The sequence below is a fragment of the Euphorbia lathyris genome, chromosome 10, assembly GCF_963576675.1.
Source record: "Euphorbia lathyris chromosome 10, ddEupLath1.1, whole genome shotgun sequence".
In the NCBI taxonomy this organism is placed as follows: Eukaryota; Viridiplantae; Streptophyta; class Magnoliopsida; order Malpighiales; family Euphorbiaceae; genus Euphorbia; species Euphorbia lathyris.
Window position 1 is genome coordinate 586573 of NC_088919.1, and position 26255 is coordinate 612827.

General features: G+C 32.2%; 1 protein-coding gene across 4 annotated transcripts; it reads right to left on the reverse strand.

The window, feature by feature from the left end:
• Window positions 1–13460: 13460 nt before the first annotated feature.
• Window positions 13461–19843, reverse strand: LOC136208881 (ABC transporter B family member 29, chloroplastic). 4 transcript variants are annotated; one of them, XM_066000164.1, is made up of 10 exons: window positions 19122–19842; window positions 18313–18399; window positions 18116–18223; window positions 17593–17859; window positions 17286–17369; window positions 16017–16233; window positions 15833–15918; window positions 15316–15503; window positions 15093–15222; window positions 13461–14293 (listed from the first exon to the last, which is right to left on the reverse strand). In XM_066000164.1, exons 1-10 carry the CDS (start codon window positions 19755–19757, stop codon window positions 14147–14149), a joined length of 1950 nt encoding a protein of 649 aa, XP_065856236.1. In that variant the 5' UTR covers window positions 19758–19842; the 3' UTR covers window positions 13461–14146. The 4 variants fall into 4 exon arrangements, with proteins under 4 accessions (XP_065856236.1, XP_065856239.1, XP_065856238.1 ...); XM_066000167.1 differs by having other exon boundaries at window positions 18313–18416; window positions 19122–19245; XM_066000166.1 differs by having other exon boundaries at window positions 14146–14286; window positions 19122–19843.
• Window positions 19844–26255: the final 6412 nt, after the last annotated feature.

Below are 26255 nucleotides of genomic sequence, written 5' to 3' on the forward strand. Positions count from 1 at the left end.
TCAATCAATCAAATGAAAATTATACTATGTTCGATGTTTTATTCTTTATTGCTTTATATCTATTCTAAGGAAATTCATACAAGCAAAACATAGGAATAGTTATCAGTTCATAAATCTAGAAGAGATTCAGTTTATGAGATGCTAATCATATTGTGTACCTAAACTTGTTTTCTTAGTTTAAAAATCCTAATTCACTATGATAGGTCGAGGAGTTAGTATTATTAATCTAATTAAACTTAAGATTCTTAATCCTAGATCGAGAGATTGGACTAAGAGTAATTCTTCAGTATGACTGCAGAAGATTGACAATATTGATAATATTGATAATTGTTCATTCTGTTTAATTACTATCAACTTGTATCTGGGCTATGCATGAAACGAATAATAGGATTAGTTAGATTAGAACATTTAAGTTAGATTAAATCAATCACCCAATTAATGATTTTCTATAAACCTTGAGAAAACGAATAAATAAATAATATACATTAAGTATCAATTACGTTCTCTGTGGGATTGATATCTTTTATTACTACAAGTGAAACCGTGCACTTGCGGAATTCGCCTAACACCCAGGTAAACTGGTCTTCTTCACTAAAATGGTAGTTATTGTCTTCTCCATTAATGTGTGATGTTGGAAATAGGGCTAAGGTATAGCAGCGGAAATATAAAAATTTTAGCCTACTTCCTTTTAACCATAGGATCCGTTAATCGTTATTTCATATAAAGAGGAATAAGAAGAAATACCTTTCGTTGATCAATCTACCGTTGCAAACGAAGTGCCCACAACTTCAAAGGAGAGGTAAATTGTTTACCAATCTTCCCCTATTCGAAACAGACCTTCCAGACCTCCGAACGACAATCCCTTCGGTGGAAACGTGGAAGAATATGTCTAGAAGCTACTGTCCAAAAATCGCGACGATCCGACGGTTCAATCTCCGAGAATCCTCGAAATAGTGAACTGACCTGATGTAGACGAAGAAAAACGAATTTCTCCCTTTTGATTGTTTTTCTTCTTTCGTGAACACGGTGAGGTTAAATTAGAATCAACCCTTATGAGATGTAACCAAAATAGATTACCTCTAATTAACCAACACAAGATCAAGGAGAAAGAGGGATGAATTAGATTGATCAATCGATGGAATGCCGAATGAATTCTTGTCCACGAACTTGGGGATGGGAATTCTTTTCTCTCTCTAACTAAGCAATTTCGAAAATCACTTTAGGGGAGGGTAGAGGCTTAGGTCGAAATTCACATGTAGGAGGGGTATATATATTTGCTTGTATCTAAACCCTAGTTAGATAGGAATAGGTTACTTAATAGGAATCCAATTCGGAATAGGATTTCTAATTATTATCTTACTATATATCTAATATAATTAGGATAATAATAAATAACCTAGTTAGATAATAATAGGAGTATATTAATCTAATTAAAACTCCTAACTTGATTATCTCTTAATTAATTTAATTTCACAATCCTAATCAAATTAGGATGAATGGAATAAATTAATTCCTTACTCAAATACATATAAATTTCGGCCCCTCCATGTAATTGGGCCTTACTGGGCTTAATTTTGGGCTTCCATCTATTAATCATATCCATCTCTCCTTTTGGTTCCAAGTCTTATGTGTGATCCATTAGGTCCTTACTACTTCTGGCCGTATGCAACCTATTAAATTAATTTCTTCAAGAATTATATTTAATCCCTTGCATAACGGAATGATGTATAGAGTATGTTATTGGCAAGTCCATAATCATTCCCCCAGAGTCCGTTAAGAAGACAGGTTGATTCTGTCGTTAACCCTTCCGTATTAGTTACGATATAATTCGATCCTTTATCAACTACATCCTTGAACTGAATCTTATGACTATGGATGATGTCAAGTCACATATAGCGAGACGTTCGTTTTACTTGTACAGGCCGAGTCAACTCAAATAGATAGGTTAAGTGAAATCTGTATTTCTACTCTTAAGCTATCACCTTGCAAGGATTTAGAGTCGAGTCTTCCACAAGCGATCCTTGGACGTATCTCCCATTCGTCGGGAGTGATAAATGCTCAATCCAATGTATAACTACCCTGACATTACCTCCTGTGACACCCAACCTTTGCAGTTCACACCCCAGAGTCATCTCTGTTAAGGATCGTGGGACCACGCGATCAAAGTCTCACATTCAGTAATTCAGGATGACCAATTAACATTCCTTTGAGTCTGAGGATTATTTATACCTATTAATACCAATGAGATGAACAGGTGACAAGGACGAATCTACCCATCCTGTTATCTCAAATCGGATCCCCAATCCTAATGAACGACGTTTCATCGGATCTATGTAACTGTCCATATATCTTTATATATGAAGCTTGTGAGATCAGCTTTCTGTCGGACAGAAGACATTGTTACATACAAGTCTCAACAGTGATATATCAATCCTAAACATATCACTTGACTTGGGGTGGTTTTAAGTTTATTAGTTTATTATAAAGTTTTGTCTCACTTCATGCTTGTATGAACACTTTATAATCACTTTAAACAATCTTACGGATTTCCTTTTATTAGACTTTATTTAGTGCTTTAAAAGGGATTGCCTTTATATAGTTATAAAACATATATCTTATTAAAACAAATGATATAAAGAACAATTCATTTACAATAAGTTTGTATCCTGCAACAATTGTCTATAGGACACTAAACCCCAACATGTGATAGATTGAAAATGAGTATGGACCAATGGAATATGAACTTGGTAAACCTCGTGAAGCTTATAGCAACTGGACAGAAAAAATGGCAGTTGGAATTGACACCAAAGTCCCATGAGTTATCATTTTTTATGCCTTTTATTGTATGTTATCTTTGATGTAAGGTTTCATTCATGTAATGTGTAGACTGTTAAAATAGGATTAAGTTGTGCATTAATGTGTGATAGATTGAAAACGAGTATGGGACTAATGGAATATGAACTTGGTAAACCTTGTGAAGCTTATAACAACTGGACATCAGCAATTGGACTTGACACTAGAGTCCCATGAGTTATCATTTTTTATGCTTTTTGTTGTATGTTATCTTTGATGGAATGTTTCATTCATGTAATGTTTAGACTATTATCTTCTAAGAAAACTTTTATGTTCTGTTATGTCTTAAAAACGATATGACTGATTAGCATGTATCCACAAGTTTGACAAACAAGTTGAACAATTAAGCTGGATGTTTGTTTGACTGATTAATGTTCTGTTATGACTTGAATAGGTATATAAAATGTTCTTGTTGTTTGTTATTCAAAATAGGAATAAGTTGTTAAACAAGTTAGACAAACAAGTTAGGCATGAATAGGTATGAACTAATTAGCTTGCTCTAGTTTGACTTGAATATACATATGATCTCTGATTAGCATGCTCTTATACAACGCACCTATACATACAGACTGTTATGTTATGACTTGAATAGGTATGAACTGATTAAGTTCTCTCTGATTTGACTTGCATTAGATGTCTAATTTAAGTTAGGCATAAATATGTATGAACTAATTAGCATGTATGAACAAGTTAGGTGAACAAATTGAACTGATCAACATGCTCTCGTTTGAATTGAATATACATATGAACTGATTAGCATGCTCTTATACAAGGCACGTGCACATGCAGACTGTTATGTTATGACTTGAATAGGTGTGAACTAATTAAGCTTGCTCTGATTTTACTTGCATTAGATATCAGATAAATAAGTCAAGTAGCGCATATATATGCCACAACAGCTAAAAAATGCATAGATAAATTAGATCTGTGACATGGATAATTGTGTAGCAAAGAAATAGATAAAACTAGTGGCAAATCTAACCGTGGTAGCGGGATAGGAAGGGAAAACAAGGAGTTGGGGAAGAAATGTCATCCCCAAAGGACTAATATTAGGATGATAAATCCTAGTCCTGAAGTGAAAATGAGAATATGAATAAATTGACCAGTGTATATGCATAGTATTATATGTAATATTACAATTGGAGGTCTAATGGGGAAGCAGATTTCAATTTTGTGTACACCTCCTTCATAATAGGCGTATTGAGGGCCCTTATCATAAAAGACCATCTTAGTTGGTCTCTATTCAGAGGACCTGCATAGCATCAAGCATGAATTCGCAGAAAAACAAGAAGAAGAATAATGCACAACTCTTGGATTAAACGAAAAGTGAGATACCTCGACAACTGAGGAGCCATCTAGGTGACTCCTTCCGAAATTAGTCCAACTCCAACTGCACGCGTATATAGAGGCACTGAATATCAGACATTATTGTATGCTTAGAGTATACTTGTTTATGGACTTTTTTAAGTTTAATGTGTATACCCCAAATTGAAAAGTTGTTCTACTTATATTGGTTTGAGGGTGGAAAAGTCAAAGGTCATTGAAAAGGGGAAAGGGTGGAGTCTGTTGCTGCGTTAATTGCATTGGAATTGTTGTCTAATCAATGATTTCTTTTTGCATTGCAGGTAACAAGACAATTGGGTAATACTTTTTGGGGAATGAAGATGAACCATTTGTATTTCACATCGAGTTGCTATTGATTTTATTCTTGTCTGTAATTAATTTCAAATCTTTGATACACACACACACACACTTTGATGTTAATTGAGTACTATTATTTCATTATTCAGGTACATACATGAATTGACTTCTAAATGAAATTTCAAATGAAATATCAGGCAAAGCAGAAAGCAAGCTAATTCGGATTTAGAAAATGACATATAAAGAGTAATAGGAAGACAAATAATGAAATGAATGTCATCTAAAAAAAATCTCTTGACATAATTGATTATGACCTATGTCATCTGCAACACACTTCAATGACATAAATCATTATGAAACCTGTTATCACAATAACCAATAAGCCAATTTTCCATAAAGTTTTTAACATTTTTATTTAGCATGCTGTCATTCAAGGGTAATATAGGTGACGATAATAATAAATAAGCCATCATTGGAATACGCGTAAAAGGACATCGTACCAATTTGCTGATGTCATGTGAGGTTGACCGTCATTTGAAGTTCCATTAGACGCCAGTGAGTCCCGTGATAGTTTTATTTTCTACTAGAAGACGGTTTTGAACCATCATCTAAAGGGCTTATTGGCGTATTGAAATTCTTACTTTGAATTTATTTGTACTTTATTATCAGTAACTTCTAAAATAAAATTGAACAATCAATTAGAAGTTGGAATCTATTTATTTATTTAACATCCATCTTCGACTACGGGATTCCAAAAGCATATACCAAAGTTCAGTAGTGCTCAAACACATATAAGATGGAACAAGAATATATTTTTTTGCCTAACCTCGTCATAAATTGGAAGCTTTATTTAATTGGATCATGTTTTTTTAAGTAATTTATTTGTTAATTATTTATTTATTGAGTATTACACACTAGTCAAATTTTTCTATTTTTAAAAATCTAATTTTTTTTTATGAATACAGATAGTTCATTCTCACTCATACATTTTGAATCATTATTTGAGCAACATTGCGACTGAAACTATATTATTTCTACGTGGTGATTAAATTCACATTTTCACATAAACCTTGAAACTATTTGACATCTTATAACAAGATCTATTGATTGAATTACAATACCCTAACAAACTAAAATAGAATGACATTGGAAGTTTAAGTACTTTTTCATTACACATTTTCCAAAAATGAAAAGGAAAAATTAAAGGCAACAAAACATTAGAATTCACCCTTCAATCCAATACAACATAAAGATCTTCAGCTCTTATTATTTCTCCCATCTCGCAGTCTACAAGATTTGGTAATGTTGGAGATAATGCCAACACTAACAGAAGAGACATCATGGAAATCGGCACCAATAGAAACACCAGAGCTGGAGGCGGCGACATTGGGAAGAACGACTGCGAAACTATTACGATGATCCCTACTAGAAACATCAACACCATTGATTTCACACCACAAGGTTTGATGCGAATTTGGCATAACTTACGATATGAAAAAGGGATAAAGCAGGTGATAATAAAATATAGTAAGGTGTAATATATATTTTTTACTGTCATTAAATGTAATTGGAAAAAAAAGGGATAAACATTTGTCTACATTCACCCAATTACAAACCTTCATATTCAGTAACCAAAAAACGAAACAGTCTAGTTATGAGTATTTATTATCTGTACACATTTGCTATATTTATTTATTATTATGATGTTGTTTTTCCTCTTAATAATTTTGGCCTAATACATTGCATTGTACTTGGTCAAAAACTTCAACTGCCTATAAACTTTCAGAAGTTCCAAATGACTTCATATTCTTGTCCAATTACATTCAATAACTAATCTCATACTTCTCAATAGAATTTATTGAATGCGGAAAATGGGAGACACACTAAATATATGGGGTTATTGAATGCAATTGAATAAGAAAATGAGGTTACCAAATATAATTTGACAAGAATACATGGTTATTAAAGACAATTAAACAAGAATATGGAGTCATTTGAAAATTCAAGTGATAGTTAAAGTTTTGGGTCAAGTACATTACAAAGCAAATAATTTTGGGTTAGTTACATCAAACTCAGGATTATTTTAAAAAAATTACAAGTGTCTCATAGGAATGTGATTTATTCCAAATGTGTCAAGTTCACTAAATTCACATTGTGTGCCACGGAATATACTCTTCTCATCTTCTTCAGTCATATCATCTTTATGATTTCTCGTCTGAGATTTTAATTGATTAGAATCACAATCATGACAAAATCAGAATGTATATATACTTATATAAGAATTTGCTCTGATTTTCAAGATATGTAAACATATTATCCCAAAACCATAAAAGAGAAATTCATATATCTTCTACAAGACATTGCCATGATAGGTAATCTGTATTTTTTTTTTAATAAAAGCATGAAAAAGAAATTCATATATCAGAAGATGAAAAATTCATCATGATGTCAATAACCAGAAGTGTGGTTGGTTGGTTGGTGGCGGTCGAAACTTAAAAATGGAAGACTTAATGGTTTGGGTTCAATTCTTGCAATGGTGGGAGATGATGATGAAATAATAAATTTTACAACAATTTCAAACAGTTTTGTCAATGGTGGGAGATGATGAAGTAATAAATTTTACAACAGTTTTAAACGGTTATGCCAAAGGATGACAAAAGTAAGATAAAAATATGGGTTTTTGTTAATATAAATAGAACAAATAAATTTATTGATAAAAAAGGAGAAAATCACTATCATTAGTTGTAATATTTAATTGATACATGATCTTCCATGTAATTTTCTCAATAATTTTCCTATGTTTTCTAATTGTAAACTACTGCTCAGATGATGCAATGTTGCTTATATGGTAAGTATTAATTTAATTTATTGAACTTGTCGTTACTGCAATCTAATTTCGTAGTTTATATTTATTATCAGTAACTTCCAAAATAAATTTAAATAATTAATTAGAAATAGTAAACTATTTTTTATTTATTACCTATCTATTACCAAGGGATTCCAATAGCATATACCAAAATTTAGTAGTGCTCAAATACATATAAGATGACACAAGAATAATTTTTTTTACCCAACCTCCACATAAATTGGAAGTTCTATTTAATTGGATTATTTTTTTAGGCAATTTATTTTTTAATTAATTATTTATTGAGTATTACACACTAGTCAAATTTTTCTATTTTTAAGAATCCAGTTTTTCTATTTCTAAAAATCCATTTTTTTTATGTTTACTAATAGTTCATTCTCACTCATATATTTTGAATCATTATCTGAGAAATATTGAGAATATTATTTGTACGCGGTATTTAAATTCACATTTTCACATAAACCTTGAAACTATTTTGAGATCTTATAACAAGATCTATTGATTGAATTACAATACCCTTACATACTAAAATAGAATGACATTGAGATTTTAACTACTTCTTCATTACACATTGTTCAAAAATGAAATGGAAAAATTACAAGCAACAAAACATTAGAATTCTCTTTTCAACCCGACACAACATAAAGATCATCAACTATTATTATTTCTCCCATCTCGCAATCTACAAGATTTGGTAATGTTGGAGATAATGCCAACACTAATAGAAGAGACATCATGAAAACCGGCACCAATAGAAACACCAGAGGTGGAGGCGACGGCATTGGGAAGAACGGCGGAGAAACTATTACGATGATCCCGACTAGAAACATCAACACCATTGATTTCACACCACAAAACTGATTCATGCAAGAAGTTCTCAACTGAGTAGTAGAAGAAGAAGAAGGATCAATTTCAATGGTGCAAGTTTGATATGAATTTGACATAATTTACGATATGAAAAGAAGGAGAAAGTTGCTGATAATAAAAAATCGTCAGATGTAATATATTTTTACTGTCATTAAATGTAATTGGAAAAAGGTGATGAACTTTTGTCTACATTCACCCAATTACAAACCTTCCTATTTAATAACAAAAAAAAAAAACAGTATAGTTATGACTATTTACGCATTTGCTATATTTATTTATTATTATTTGTTTTTCCTCCTAATAAGTTTGGCCTAATACATTGCACTGTACTTGTTAAAAAAACTTCAACTGCTCGTAAACTTTCAAAAGTTCCAAATGACTTCCTATCCTTATCAAATTGCATTTAATAATGGCAAAAAGTATCCTGAGGCCCCTGATCTTTTATTGTTTGGTGGATTAAGCCCTCGATCTTTTATTTAGACACATTGGGCCCCTGATCTTTCACCATTTGGTGCATTAAGCCCTCGATCTTTCATTTAGACACATTGAGCCCTTGATCTTTCATATATGGGTGTATTAGGTCCTTCCATAAACCAATTAATATATAAGTTTATTAAGGGCATGTTTGGTGTGACAACAAATGATGTTCTAAAAATAACAAATTCTAAAATAAAAAATATATTATACAAATTAATAAAAATAATTTAAATAAAAAATAAAAAATTTATTGAACACAATAAAACATTGTTTTTCGATAATTATGTTCTAAAAATAAAAATAATGTTAAAATTGAAGCATATTTTGTGGAAATAAGAATGGTAATTTTATCAATAACAAGTAACTACAAACAACTGTTCATGAAAAGTGCTTTTCGTGAAAAGCTCCAAAATGTTGTAGTGTCCAGAGAAAATGCGAAACGCTGCAGTTATATAAACCTAACCAAACATACCCTTAATAAACCTATATATTAATTGATTTACGGAAGGGCCTAATACACCCATATATGAAAGATCAAGGGCTCAACGTGTCTAAATGAAAGATCAGGGGCTTAATGCACCAAATGATGAAAGATCAGGGGCTTAATGTGTCTAAATAAAAGATCGAGGGCTTAATGCACCAAATAATGAAAGATCAGGGGCTTCAGGATGCTTTTTGCCTTCAATAATTAATCTCATATTTCTCAATAGAATTTTTAGGATGTGAAAAATGGGAGACACGCTCTATATATGACGTTATTGAATGCAATTGAATAAGAATGTAATGTTATTGAATGTAATTTGATAAAAATACAGAGTTATTAAAAGAAATTAGATAAGAGTATAGAGTCATTTGGAACTTTTAAAATTCTTTTTTCATATTTCCTAACGTGAACTACTAATGAGAATATGTAATGTTTCTTATATGATAACTTTCAATTTAATTTATTGAGGTTGCCGTTACTATAGTCTAAATTCTTACTTTGCATTTATTTTAATTTATTATCAGTAACTTCTAAAATAAAATTAAACAATCAATTAGAAGGTGGGAGTTATTTATTTATTTATTATCTATCTATGACTACAGGATTCTAATAGCATATACCAAAGTTCAATAGTGGTCAAACACATATAAAATGACACACGAATAATTTTTTTTTTGCCTACTTATCATAAATTGGAAGCTCTATTTAAATGAATCATATATAACTAATTATTTAATAAGTATTACACACTAGTCAAATTTTTCTATTTTTAAAAATCCAAATTTTCTATGTTTAGTTCATCCTCACTTGTACATTTTAAAGCATTATTTGAGAAACATTGAAACTGGAACTATATTATCTGTACATGGTAATTAAATTCATCTTTTTACATAAACCGTGAAACTATTTTGAGATTTTATAACAAGACTTATTGATTGAATTACAATACTATAATAGATTAAAAATAGAACGACATTGAGATTTTAAGTACTTCTTCGTTACATATTGTTCAAAAATGAAAAGGAAAAATTACAAGCAACAAAGCATTAGAATTCTCTCTTCAATCCAACACAACATAAAGATCATTGGCTGCTATTATTTCTCCCATCTCGTAGTCTATAAGATTTGGTAATGTTGGAGATAATGTCAACACTAACAGAAGAAACATCATGAAAACCGACATCAATAGAAACACTAGAGGCGGAGGCAATGACATTGGGAAGAACGTCGGTGAAACTATTACGATGATCCCGACTAGAAACATCAACACCATTGATTTCACACCATAAAACCGGTTCATGTAAGAAGTTATCAACTGAGTAGAAGAAGAATGATCAATTTCAATGGTGCAGGTGTGATGCGAATTTGACATAATTTACAATATGAAAAAAGAGAGAAAATATGTGATGATAAAAGATCGTAAGGTGTAATAATAAAAGATCGTGATGAACATTTGTCTTCATTCATCCAATTACAAACCTTCCTATTTAGTAACAAAAAAAAAAGGAACAGTCTAGTTAGGACTATTTACTACTTGTACACCTTTGCTATATTTATTTATTATTAGGATGTTGTTTTTCCTCCTAATAATTTTAGCATAATGAATTGCACTCTACTTGTATAAACTTTCAAAAGCTCCAAATAACTTCTTATTCTTAGAATTTATTGGATGCAGAAAATGAGAGAAATGCTCTCAATATGAGGTTATTGAATGCAATTAAATAAGAATATCAAGTTATTTAATGTAATTTGATAAGAATACTAGGTTATTAAAGGCAATTAGCCAAGAATATTGAAATTTTGGGCCAAGTATATTATTAAGCCAATCATTTTCATTTTTCATGTTCTCTTATATGAACTGAGATGATGCAATGTTTCGTATGTGGTAGGTTTTAATTTAATTTAGGCTTAATACATCAGAACTTGTAAAAAAAGATTGATTGGCCCCCTGAACTTACATGGTATCTCGTTAACCCCCCCAACTTGCTTAAAATAACCTATTGGCCACCTGAATTTGCTTAAAATAACCTATTGGCTCTTTGAACTTGCTTATAATGATCCACTTGGCCCTGAACTAGTTTAAAGTAGGGCTTTCAATTAGTTGGGGATTCCCCATCCCCGTTGGAGACCCGTCCCGTTGGGGACAGGGATGGTTTGTATATTATCTCCGACAGTCGGGGACGGGGCGAAGATTGTTATAAGTGTCGCATCCCCGTGCCTGAATGTCCAAATGGGATCCCCAACTAAATACCCGAATATAGAAAAAAAAACTAATATATATATTATTAATTTATTTTGGACTTGTTTTTATTTTATGCTTTGAATCTTTATTTGTAATTGTTTAGTTAATTCTCTATGTCCAGTAGTTTATGAGTTTATATGTCATTGGAATTATATACTACAAATTTGATGTTTACAAGAAAAAAGTAAAAAAATAAATTAAAAACTTAAATGGGAATGAGGATTCCCCGGGGCGATGGTAGCCAAATTTTCTCCATTTGTAATTTGGTGACAGGAACGGGGAATCCCCGATAGACCAGTGGTCGGAGATGGTTAATGTAATCCCAGCCCCACCCCACTCCGTTTACAGCCCTAGTTTAAAGTGACTTACATTATAATTTATTGAGATTGTTTTTAATGCAATCTGAATTCTTACTTTACATACTTATAATTTATTATCAGTAACTTCTAAAATAAAATTAAACAATCATTAGAAGTCGCAAGCTCTTTATTTATTTATTTATTATCTATCAATGATTATAGGATTCAAATAGCCTATATCAAAGTTCAATAATACTTAAACACGTATAAAATGGCACAAAAAAAAAAAATCAATCTAATCATAAATTGGAAGCTCTATTTAATTAGATCATATTTTTTAGTCGATTTTTTTATTAATTATTTATTTATTGAATATTACACACTACTCAATTTTTTCTATTTTTAATCAATTTTTATTTTATTTTCTTAGGATTAAACTGCTTCATTTGTTAATCTAAAGATAAAAGAGACTAAAAAGTTTTGATTAATTAAATGATAACCAACCTGATTCAACTCGGACAATTATGTCAAATATAGTTCTCTTTATTATTATTATTTTTCATATCTTAATTATTAATTTTACTTTAAAACATGATATATTAACTTTTTATCTTTTCAAATTTCCATTATCTTTAGTAATACTACCATCAATTATCTTAATTTATTATCTACAATTCTTTCTTAATTTTGTTTGTAAGTACATTCTTTCTTAATTACTAATACTTTAAAAAGAAAGTATTAATACTTGTTATTTTACTTGACTTACATTAATTAATAATCTTTATTATTGTTAAAAACCATTTAAATTTTAAATCAAAAAATTTATATGTATTTTAATTTGAGATAAATTGTTACTCTAAATGCTTTTCGTAGTCAAATTTATGTTAAATTAAATTATTCTTGGTTACAGTTACTTTGTAAACAAAGTAAAAGCTTACTTTGTTTTCTTCATCATTAGATGATGGTGGACTTTAACAAAGTAAGTTCATCCAATGGTGGTAAAAACAAAGTAAGCATAATAATTCTATTGTGCAGTATTTATATACATATATCTATATATCTACCATAATGATAATTAAAAAAAAATACTACAATCATTTGGCCCTTAAATTTATCCAAAAAAACTTGATTGCCACTTAAATTTTCAAAGTATCTTAATAGTCTCTCAACTTGTCTAAGATGTCTCGATAGTCCCCATCATTGCTTAAAATATAATTAATTAATCACTTGATTGCAAAGAAATCAGTTGTATACGGATTGTGTTACACGTGTCTTAAAAAAATCAAACGATCAATATCAAGATATAAAATTCTAATATTAGGGAGGACAAGCTTTACAATTGAACATAGAAAAGCTTCTTTTTTTTAATATATTTTAATCTATTCTATGAATTATGTAATGACATTTCAAGACACATACAATAAACCTTACCTTCTTTAATTGCAATCGAGTGATTAGGTTAGTACATTTTAAACAAATTGAATGGACTATCAAGATATTTTAAACAAGTTGAGAAGACTTTCGAAACACTTTTAAAATTTACAAGATCAATCAAGTTTTATAGATAAGTCCATAGACGGATGATGTATTAAGGGAAAAAAAAATTATCCATACCATTAGATAATATTGTAGACATTATAATAAAAATGAAACAATAACCTAAATATTATTGTTGAAGAAAATAATAATAAAAATTACAATTTCAATATAATATTTTTAAACTACCAATCATAAAGTAATTAAACAGTATTATAAATACCAATTAAACGGTATCATACATATCATGTACACATATCAATTAAACCGTCTTATACCTACCATGTGCAACGCACAAATCTTCGACTAGTTAGAACAAGTTAATGAGCTAAATCAATTTCTATCCTCCATATTTTCGATATACAAATTGGAAGTAATTCACGTGCAAACTTCTAGGTTACAAATCCGTCATTAAACTTCTTCAAAAAGCTTGATTAGCATCCTAAACTTTCAAAGTGCTTCAATGGCTTCTTCAACTTGCTTAAAATATCCCGATAGTCCCTTAAATTTGCTTAAAATGTAGTCAATTAATCCCTTGGTTGCAGAAAGTAATTGCACGAGGAAGGCGTGTTTGCTTGGATGAAAATTAAGGAAATTGATAAAAGGGAATGTGGGGTGGGGCTGAAAATAATGGTTTTTACACCTAGAATTAATTTTCCCTTCCTACGACCCTGTTCTTTTTTACTGTACTGAACTGAATGCTACTAAACTGCGCTGAACTGAAACGAAATTACTATACTGAAATCAAGTGAAAAAGAACAGAGCCTAATACCTTCTTCCCGAGCAGTACCAAGGCTAGAAATCTAAACTTCCAGTATTTAACCTCCATCCAAACATACCCTGAGATGCTGAATAAAAAACTGCCATACTCTTAAGACTGTTCAAATTGCAAGTCCAGAAGACGCAAGGGAATTGCTATGACCCTCTAAAAGATTAGCGCGGGAGAGCTCCCGAAGCTTCCCATCATCCAAAACAAACACTCTTTTACCCATCAAAACTGTTTCCAACCGGTGAGCAATCACTAGTACCTATCACATTCCAACTTTCATGCATCTTCAAGTGAAATTTTAAAAAAAAATGGCAGCAGAATTGAGTGTTCGTTTCAGCTGTTTGGAGCGACATCTAGTTGTTTTGCTCCAAACAGCCGATAGAGCGAGCTTACTTTCTTAGAATTGAAAAACAGCTGCTCCTGGTAGTAGCTGTTTTAGAAGGAATCTGTTGTTTCCCAACAACTCAATTCAAGATTTAACTTAGGTTTGTGATAAACAAGTTAACTGCACCCACCGTCGTTATGCCGTATGTTTTACATTAGTAAAATACATCTTTAGGCTATCCCTTTTACCTCATAAAATACGTCCTTACGCTGTATGTTTTACCTCGTAAAATACGTCGTTATGTTGTCCTTAAAGTTTAGGTGACCTAACAGATATACCACAAAGATTAATTAGTAACACTAAACCGCCTAGACTTTGATTTATTTGCACCGCAAAATCTGACCAATCACTTCACGGGATGAGGTTAATAGCACCCATTATCCCCAAAAATTCACCCTCACAACATAACTGCCACAAAAGATTAATCTGTAAAGTGTTACAAAAAAAAAAATTGTCTGTGAATGTTTGGGGATAATGGGGGCAATTACTCCATCTCCAGCGAAGTGATTGGTCAGATTTTTCAGTCAGGGACTGTTGGAGCAAAAGAAATCAAAGTCTAGGGGGTGTAGTGGTACGAATTAATTTTTTGTGGCATATCTGTTATGTATTCCTAAATCTGGGGACGGCGGGTGCAATTAATCCTTGTACAAACAGAATGAAGAATGATGCTTACAGTAAGATTTTCCATCAGGCGCTGCACAGCTTGCCTCACCAAAAACTCAGACCGGCTATCTAGAGCTGAAGTTGCTTCATCCAAAATCAATATAGGACAACCCTGATACACTGCCCTTGCAATAGCTAATCTGCATATTCAAGGAAGCAAGGAAAAATTAGGCTAACAACAATAACTCAGTTGTCTTATCTCCTGGTAAGCATATTCGTATTGGAAGTTTCACCTTTGCTTCTGACCTCCGCTTAAACTTGAGCCCCTTGGCCCAATATTCGTTTTGTACCCTTTAGGAAGCATTTTAATAAATTCATCAGCATTTCCAGTTTTTGCTGCCATCTCAACCTTCTCCATGTCAATTTCTGTCATTAGATCCATATATCCAATGTTTTCAGCAACCGTTCCCGAAAAGAGTGCCTGACTCGCATGCAAATTGTAGGTTACATAAAGCATTTGGGATAAAGCAAAGCACAACTGTGTATTCAACTAGCCACAATTTGTAAAACAGATTTAGTTACTATTATAGACATATTCATGGGCAAGGCTGGGCCGTTGAACAAACCAAATTTCAAATAATTGAAAATAATTTAGTAAGAAGCTCCTCTCATTTTGAATTGACAAAAAATGATGCTAAGCCACCAAGTTTAAATCCACGCATCAAAAAGTTTGTCTCTATTTAGGTTTTCTTTTGACTTCTAGGATAAAATTGGCGGGGAAGAGAAAAGGGAAAGTTCAAAACCACTCACTATATCTTGAGAAACCAAACCAATATGCTTCCTCAAAGTTTCCAACTTGATGTTTTGGATATCATGGTTATCAACAAGTATATGACCTATGCAGAAAAGGAGGATCAAACAAGCCTTTGCAGAAGGAAGAGAAGTAAACCATTTACTAAGAGATGAGTAGAATTTCTAAATTCAGAAGCCTTACCAGAATAAGTATCAAAAAGACGAAGAAGCAATTTAACAAGGGTTGTCTTCCCTCCACCAGAGGGCCCAAAAAGAGCTATAGTCTCTCCAGCTTTTATATGAAGGTTCACTCCATTCAAAATAAGAGGTCCACTTTCTCCATATTTAAATGAAACATCACAAAATTTGATATCTCCAGTCACACAGTCCAAATCAATGGCACCTGGTTTCTCAATCACCTATATTCAGGACCAATTGATTTAAGAACACAAAATAATAAATAATATTTTTAGAAAATAATTGCTTACTAGGACATTGCTATACATAACTATGCAATCTTTCACAAAGACGTCTGGCATTTGTGAAGCCTATCTGAAGAACATATGGACCAGTTGATAGAAACAATTCTACTTATGCGTCACAAAACAAATGGAATTTTTAAGATTGTAGAGTAACAGCATGAGAATGCAAGAATGAGAACTCAGTGAAACTTCAAGGATTCTAAGAACGAATGGTGTAAGAGTACCCCAGAAATTATTGACAAATATATCCTGCTCATTCTAGTTCAGATCAACTTCTTTTCAGAATCTTCACATTATAAGCTTGTAATTGTTGTCAAGAAAGACACATTGCATTAGAAAAAAAAAGTCGCAGACATTGTGCGAACAAACATATAACCTCTATAGCTTTCAATCTGAATCATGTAGCGTTCTGGTTATGCAAACAACAAAACATCACAGGGCGATTTATTTCATTTGTGCACTGAAAGATGTGAAAAACTGCTCAATATAAAACCAGTAGCCATACATTGAATACTTTTATTTCAACTTTATAGAAATTTGTTAACTTTATAGAAATTTCTTAAGATCTAAATCATGATGTTTCCAGATTGTTGCTAAAAGCCCTCTACCTTTTAATGGTAAAAAACATTACATACACTACACATATTTACCAAAAAGGAAGCAGTAAAAGTTAGCAGTAATATAAATTTAGGATCGACTCATGGTAAGCAGTTAATGGTATTCATGGAAAGTCTGAACTCTAATTCAGCAGTAAAAACATATTCAGCAGTTATTTTCATACTTTTTCTCCTTGGTAAATACGTTGCGTTCAATGCTTTGGTCGGTCCAATTGTATTTAGTTAGGCATTGATGGTCAGCTCATGCATCACAAGCTAATTAAATGGTAAACTACAGGCAATCAACGCTGAAGTAGAAGTTTTCCTTAGGAAAAGAAATGCTTCAAAATTTAGATGAGACAGCAGTTAAGTTTTGACCAAACGTTGATTTACCATAGATTTTGACATTGCCAAACTAAACAACCGTTCAATAGCTGGCTCTCCTTGCTTCCACTCATTGTATGCTTTTCCCACATCCTGTGCCAGTTTTAATATTCACAGTTAAGTTAGGACAGATCTCATATGACTAAATCACAATATCTTTTGAAAAATAATTACCAAAAATTATAGATATCCTTTTATGAAAGTAAGATCATTTGAATGACTTCCATGTCACAAGTCATTGGAATGAACAATATAAGAAACCAATTTTTTTCCAAAATAACAAAGAAAAAAAGAAGCAATGAATAGATCATTTTACCTGGATTGGCTCAACCAAGAAAACCAATGATGTCAAGAAAGAAACCAAGCTACAGCTATCAAAACAACCAGAAGAAATCACCAAGGATCCGCACCAAAGTGTAAATAATGCCCCAAAATAAATAATCTGTATGATCTGAGGGATGAGAGCTTTCATTTTCTTCTTTTTAAGATGCTCAGAGAGGTCCATGTAAGCAAGCCTTTGAAATCGTGCACTCTCACACAGCTCTGCATTGTTTGCTTTCACAAAAAGAACGGCAGGGAGGACCTAAAACGAGAAAAATATATGCAAAAAGTACACCCTAGCTAATGAGAATGACAAAATAGTAGGTATGCACATGCTTATAAGAAATACGCAACAATATTCAGTATTTAGTTAAAATAACCGACTTAACAGATACACAGAGAAATAAGAAAAAAAATTGTTTGTACAAACTAGCAATATGCTTGAGCAAAGAGTGCAGGTTATGCAATCAAAGGAACACGTAAAGCAGATATTTTGGCTCATGAAACAGATTTTGCACCTCATTGAGATAGGCTGAAAGACTTGCAATACTAAGATGCGCCTTTTTAGATACCTTATGAAGCCTTTCACCAAGATATGCAATAGCAAGAGCCATGCATGGTATGACCTGCAGCAAGCAGATAAAGGTGAAGATTATATATTTATCTATGTGCATAGATAAAATCAAATACACAGTAAGATTATTTAAAACCTTACCATGGCTGAAATCAAGCAAAGGACAGGGCTGATAGCCAACACCTGTGCAGTCATAGCAGACAACTGTAGAGCACTGGGCACAATGGTCTAAGACAAGTATTGCACTAACAATAATCAATTAAGGTATCAGAGCAATATAAAACACAGGATGCCGAGAAAAAAAGCATTTCAAACATAAAATTATGCACAACAAACAGCAACTTCCCCATATAATCACTAACAACAAAATCTGATGTTTATACATAATACATTCTTCAATAACTATCATGAAATACAAAGAAAAGCTAGCAGTATTTTGAGCATATACTTGTTCCTGAATCTTAAGATGCGAGAGAACATGAGAATTGTCAAACAAAATTGAGGAAGGTTTCAAGAATAGTATTTTGTTATCTTTCAACACACCCCACACACAAACCGCACTGGCACACTCTAGCCTATGCAGAAATTTACAATTTGATTAATAAATGAGATCAAATGCACAGACCATGATCAAACTTATACAAATGTTTCACAAAAAAAACCAATTTGTGCTATAAAAGTCATAATTCTTTTATTGATTGCAGTGTTATTACTGTTATAAATTCCACATTCCATCCAATTAGAGAATGCGAGGACATGACTTTTCTGGCACAAAATTGGTACTGAAACATTTCCACAAATTTGATGACCCTCTTTGCATTTAAACACACAACTCCAGTACCATGTCAAAGTCAAAGAATAAAAGTTTAAGCTGATAAAAAAAAAAAAAAAAAAAAAAAAAAAAAAACACGTTGAGCTCTGAATAATATAGACGAACGCGGAAAACATACATTGAGAAGTGCATAGAGAGTATCGGCAACATCTGCTGCCTCAGCAGTGATCCTGTAAGCAATATCCCCACTGGAAACCCCACCACCTCCCTCGAAAAAATCCAATTCCCTCTGCAAAACCCCCTCGAAAACATCAACCCTAATCTTATAACCCGCATTTAGCGCTGCCTCCCACAAAAGCGCATGCTGCCCGTAAGTGGCAACCAACTTGGCCAAGAAAAGAGCAGCAAGTAGAAGACCCTCATTTCTCAGTCTAACAGCATCAAATTTCCCGATTGCAGAGGAAAATTGGCCAATCTTGGGGACAAGGTGGGAGAGAGAGACGACGGAGACAAGACTGCAGAGCCAGCCGAGGAGAATTGTCTTGTGCTGGGAGAGAACGTAGGGTCTGACTTCGGAAAGAGAGTGGAAGGCATGGGAAATAGATTCGGGCTTCTGTTTGCGGTGTTTTGGGAGAAGATGAGGGAGTTTGATACAATTGGTAGGTTTAAGTGGCGTTTTGGAGTGGAGAGTGAAGGGGGAAGATGGGTATTGGATTGTACGATTGAAATTGGAACGGAAATAGATAGGATTGGGTTTGAGATGGAAAGGAAGAAGAGAAGAATGTCGAGGTTTCAGTTGAAAGTGAGAAGACATTGAGAACAACCTGCACTTCCATACTACTACTGCAACAATGGTGAAAACAAGGAAGCTAGGGTGTGCATGGGTGCTGTTGAAACAGCGCACCGAACCGAACCGAACCGATTAAATTCAATTTTTCGATTTGGTTTTTTTACACTTTGTTTGACATTGGTTTTATCTTTTTAGAGCATTTTGATATTCGGTTCGGTTCGATAAAAATATATAAAAAAACCCATACTGCACTAAATTACATATATTTAATATTATTTTGTATTTATATATATATATAGACATATATTTGAATTTATAAGTATAATTTTTTTTATTGTTGTTAAGATAATAAGTTAATATAAATATTTCAATTCGGTTATATTTCGGTTTTATATGTTATTCGATTCGGTATCGGTGTGAATTATTTTGATAATTTCGGTATTCGGTTCGGTTTTGAACCGATGCAAACCCTTAAAGGAAGCCATGTATGTTTAGTGATAAATTGGGATTTTTGCTCATAATCGTGAGCCAAATAAGCATTATTCCTTTCAAACATCTCTATTAGAAATTATTCTCCAAATAATAATGAGTTAACGAGAATAGTTGGTCTAACTTTAAAACTGAAAAGATGTTGGTCCGACTTTAGAACTGTAAAACCCAAGCATCAACCTTGGGTTACCCTTCAAACAGAAAAGTCGGACGAAGCGAGTCGTGACAAAAAAAAAAATAGTGGGTTGCTAAGTACCGACCCTTTCTACTAGTTAAACGCTCCGTATAGGTCAAATTTTGGTCGATTCTCTCTAGTATCCAAAATTTCAATTTTGGCAATCTTTTTATGAAAAAGGTAAAATTGTCCAAATGGAGGTGGTGATAAATAATTTGGGGTCGTAAATAGCAATACCCAAAAAATATCATGCCTCGGTCAAAACAAATGGGAACCTCTCTTTTTTTTAATAAAGATTCTCACTGTGTGAGAGGAGTATTACATCAAATGGATTTATTTGATCAAATTTGTAGATTTTTTTTTAAATCATAAAGAAAATATACTATTTATATGGGCAAGAAAAATAGTGGGAGTATAGAATGATTTTGTATGGAGAAAGAAGTAGATCACCAGAACTTTAGTGATGGACTTCTGTTTCTTTTAGAAACTGAAACGATGATAGATTGATATTCTAAACATAGATCACACTTAAGTCGAATGCCTACCTATATGGGGTAAATTACAAATGTGGTATACAACGTTTACTCATTTTCATACTAAAGTGTACAATCTTCAATTTTGCACACTAAAGTATACAACCTTGTAGTGACCTTCCACTAAATGTACAGCATATAAAAATGATCGGTCAACCTTGTTAACCATTTGGTCAACGTGACACCACATTAATTTTCACTTTTTAAAAATTAAAAGTGATCCCCATATATTATTAAATTACTTTTATACCTTTAATTAAAAAAAAAAAAGAATTTTCCAATTCCCTCTTCTAATTTTGCTCACATTTTCTCTCTCTAAATTTTATTTTTTTTAATCCATTCACTCTCTCTCATCAAATTTATTTTGTCGAACATCATCTCTCTAAAACCTCTCTCCTCTCTCTCTCTCTCTTCACCATTTTTTCATATCCAGGAACTATGTGAGAAAAATCATTGTCACACTCTCTCTACCTTAGTTCTCAATTTCACAATTTCAAAAAGAGGGAGAACGAAGATAGAACGAAAATGGGGTTTGTTCACTGTTTTTATAACCGCAGTCGCTTCGAAAAACAATAGTGAGGGAAAATCGGCAGTGAGCGAAAATCGGAAGTGAGGGAAAATCAGAAGTGAGGGAAAATCGCAGGTTAGGGAAAATCAGCAGTGAGGGAAAATAAGTACTCATAATTCAATTGCATGTTTGAAAGTTATCGCATTCGAAAGAGAAACGAGGAAGGCTTCAACAATCTCCGATGCGTTTGATTCAACTTCCATGACTGTCGGTTTTTCTTTTTTCCATTTTTTTTCTTTCTTTCTTTTTGTTTTGAAATTAAAATGTATTTATAGGTAATTGATAAATTTTAGAACGCATTTCAAAAAAAATTAGAACGAAGCTGGTATATTTAAAAGAGGAGAGCAGAGGAGATAAGAGATAAGCAGGAGAGATAGAGGAGAGAGAGAGAGAGGTTTTAGAGAGAGAGATCAGTGGGAGAGAATGGATTTGAAAAAATAAAATTTAGAGAGAGAAAATGTGAAAAAATTTAGAAAAGATAGAATTAGGGAATTCTTTTTATTAAGGGTAAGTAATTTAATAATATGTAGGGACCACTTTTAATTTGTAAGGATTGAAAATTGATAAAGTGTCACGTTGACCAAGTGGTTAACAAGGTTGACTGATCATTTTTACATGTTGTACACTTTAGTGGGAGGTTACTAGAAGGTTGTACACTTTAGTGTGCAAAATTGAAGGTTGTACACCAAAGTGTGAAAATGGGTAAAGGTTGTACACCACGTATGTAATTTACCCTACCTATATGTAATGGATGGGTTTGTTGTTTGAAAGTTCCAAACAGCATATGTTATTTTTCTACCTAGAATTTTGTGCATGTTTCTGCATTGAATGTAGAAAAAGATAGTTTGGATCCCGAAGTTAGTTGCTGAGTTAGGAGGGTTGTCCTAGACACATTAGACATCTTCAGCGATAGTAACGAGGCCGCTGCCTAATCTTAGGAGGCCCGGTCATAACAAAAATCTGAACACATACTTGGAGTACATTTTAGTCAATGGCAGTTGTTTGAAATGTAAAAACCAACAAAGTTGAGTCAAATATTAATGTCGAGGATCCAATAATGAACTGATTGGATTGAACTTAACATGATGGTCATGTTCCCTCAAAAAAAAACATGATGGTCATGTTAGGTCAATAGGGATTAGGACCTTGCTTAGTCATAACTAGTGCAAGTGGGAGATTGTTGATGTATACGCTAGTCCCAAGATGTTATAATCTTGACAGTACCCTTAATTATAAGATTAATCTATTCTATTAGTTTGCTTGTGCAAATTAACCTTATGTATTATCCTTAATTAGTTATCTTCTCATACTTGATGGGTTCATGACCCGGGTAAGTGAAATTATGAGGGAATAAGATACTAATCTAAATATCCCTAGTTTGTTGGTATCATGAGAATGATAATAAACTAAAAACTAATATATGCTTTGGTTTGTTGATAGTGCTTCACCGGTCATAGACATTAGATGTCATTTAAAGGTATATGGGTTATGAAATAGTAAGCATTAGATCGATCCAATCGAAATATATAATTCTCTTTATTTATAATATCTAATATCATAAATATTTAATATTTTATTTATATCTCAATCTAATTGAAATATAATTACTTATAAGACAATCCTTATAGGTATAAATAATTGAGCTTGGGCTGAACTTGATTTTAATCTAATTAAATTCCAATTCACTTAAGCATGTTTCGTCTTTGACATATTTATACTTAAATATAGATAACTATTATGTATACTCGAAGTAACCCCAAAGTGCATTCCAACCAGACTTTATATGCATATTATCCTATAAGTCTATCTAGCCCTGATTGTGGACCCAAAAGATATTTTCATCCCACAAGTCAGAAGGGACTCTAACAAGCGGTTATGATATCCCAAAACTGGATAATATCTCATATATAGAACCTAATGGTAACCTCAAGGATGATCCCTACTATTTGATATCATGTCCAACATGAGGCATAGTAGTACCACCCTTATCTAGTGCTCGGGCATTTTTTTGATCTCTAACTGAACTCATAAGTTCGAATGAGCAATGACCCTGATTGCCTCATACAGGTGTAGCCACACACTTTTCAACTTCACTAATCATGTGGTCGATGATATCTTCTCTCTCGTAAGAAAGTAGCAATCCCTGTGATTGATTAATGAGTTCTAAGCATGATTCAGAGCATACCCAACTACCCATACTTGTCAATCATCCACAAGCAAGTTAGGTGATTAATCAAAGCATATTGTGTCTCATCTGGGCCCCATAGTAACTTTGTCAGTTTTTATTTTCTTTCTAAAAAGATCTTACAGAAAATACTTAAGCTTAAGAAAAAGTAGAAATCATCTTTAAATTAGGACCAAATTAAGGTTTTTATTTGTGTTCTTGAGTTGTTTGTTTTGCTTGATTGAACTATAGTTTGAGTTATTTGCTGCAAATTGTAATTTAACAATTTAGCATTTCAATTTAGCAAGAGTTCGAACCAAATTAACAATTTAACAAGAGTTTGAAGCAATTTAAAATTAATTGTAGTTTGTATATATTGGGGGGATGATATATATATATATATATATATATTTAATGCAATTTAGTAATTTAATATTAACAATTCGTAAACTTATTATATAGTACTTAACGAAATTCGTTAAGCTTATTATATGCTTAACGTATATGTTTAACTAAATTCATAAACGTATATATGTTTAACTAAACTCGTAAATTTATTGTGTATAAATTAGTAAACTTATTATATGATTAAGCTTAATTAAATTAAAAAACTTATTATATGTTTAACTTATGATATGCTTAACTAAATTATATAGGGAAAATAATAAAATGGGATCAAATGGGAGACTCATTTATATATTTAACCCATTTACCCAACTTATTACATATCTAAACTATTTTTGTGTAACTTTCCCAAATACCCTTAATATATATATATATAACACTTAGAAAAAATTTAGTCTTTCTTTTTTCTCCCTTCCGCCTGACTTCGCATATTTCGCAATGTGCAAAGTATGCGAAGATAATATTTAGTTCAGAAGATGATTTTAATTGGCATATTTCGCAATATGTGAAGCATGCGAAGACAATACTAATTCGCAGAATAACTTTCATTTTCACAGATTTCGCAATATACGAAGTAAAAGACGTGTTTTTAAACAGTATTATCTTTGCACACTTCGCATATTGCGAAATATGCAAAGTGGTATATAACAGTATTATCTTTGCACACTTCCGCCTGACTTCGCATATTTCGCAATGTGCAAAGTATGTGAAGATAATATTTACTTCAGAAGATGATTTTAATTGGCATATTTCGCAATATGTGAAGCATGTGAAGACAATACTAATTCGTAGAATAACTTTCATTTTCACAGATTTCGCAATATACGAAGTAAAATACGTATTTTTAAACAGTATTATCTTTGCACACTTCGCATATTGCGAAATATGCAAAGTGGTATATAACAAAAAAAGGCATAACAACAAGATTGCAATAATAATTCTAACATTAAAATCATAACATTATCAAAATTGCAAGAATAACAACATTAAAATCATAACGTTATTATTTAAAAGTCAATGTGACTAATCTTCATGGACATTTCTCCCTGTTTGAGAAAAGAATCTAAGAAAAATCGGCAGGTTTCCCACCTCCAATGCATCCCAGTACACCGCCTTCTTGAAAGGGATATTATGTATTCAACCACCTTCCCAAAAATTAAATCGTGTTAGCAAGAAAAATGACGATTTGGCTTCACGAAAGAAGATTCCGGGAAGTCTGCGAAGAGAAATGTAATAGAAAAATGACGATTTTACTTCGTGAAACCAGATTATACAAAGTCTGCGAAGGTAAAAATCCTGAACATTTCTCTTTGCAGACTTCGTGTAATCTGTTTTCGCGAAGTAAAATCGTCATTTTCAACCACTTTTTCCTCGCAGACCTTCACAAAAGCCCATTTCGTGAAGTGATTTCTGGCAAAAAAGAAGAGAAAACAGTAGATATACTTACATTTTTTCTGCCTTTTACCATTAAAAACGTCAATAACCATATGATAAACGCAGAAAAACAATCAAAATAACATTGAATAACGACTTATTCGATCCACACAAGAAGAAAGAAACCAAAAGACGAGAAGAAACAGTAAGATGAAGAACCATGGCTTAATTTTCTAGAAATAGGAAGATCGGGAATCAAGAGAAAAGGTGAGGAAGAAGAGAAAGACATGGTGATGAAGAAATTGATGCAGATTTCGCAATATAAAGGAAGAGAGGAAGATCAAAGGTCTGGGAATGGGAAGAGGAAGAGAAATCGTAAGAAAGGGGAAGATGAAAGGTTTGGGTATTTTGGGAAAGTCACACAAAAATAGTCTAGATATGTAGAAGGTTGGGTAAATGGGTTAAATATAAATATGTAAATGGGTCTCCCATTTGACCCAATTTTGTAATTTTTCCAATTATATATTAAACTAAATTATATGCTTAACTAACTTATATTTTTTATTTTATTCTCAACTATAGTAGATTAATCGTAAACTTCAGTTACGTAAAAATACTTCGCTGGAAAAGAGTCAATCACTAAACAAGTAATGGACAAAAATGTTAATGTAAGAGAAGAGATATGTTCTTCAAAACAACAACGGATAGAAATTGATTTGAATGATCGTCCTTTGATTGGGCTAAGAAAATTAATTACAGATTATCCTCCAAATGATTGAGATAAAGTTCGAAGAGCTTATCTGCAAAAAAGGTC

Bases quoted from the DNA above. Each gene is read 5' to 3' on its own strand.
- LOC136208881 (XM_066000164.1), bottom strand. From the start codon at position 19,757: ATGTCTTCTCACTTTCAACTGAAACCTCGACATTCTTCTCTTCTTCCT. The intron at 17,860-18,115 runs GTGCAAAATCTG...TTCTCGTTTTAG, and splicing joins TTTCAGCCTATCTCAATGAG to GTCCTCCCTGCCGTTCTTTT. The intron at 16,234-17,285 runs GTAAATCAACGT...TCCTGAATATAG, and splicing joins TGGCAATGTCAAAATCTATG to GTGATTGAGAAACCAGGTGC.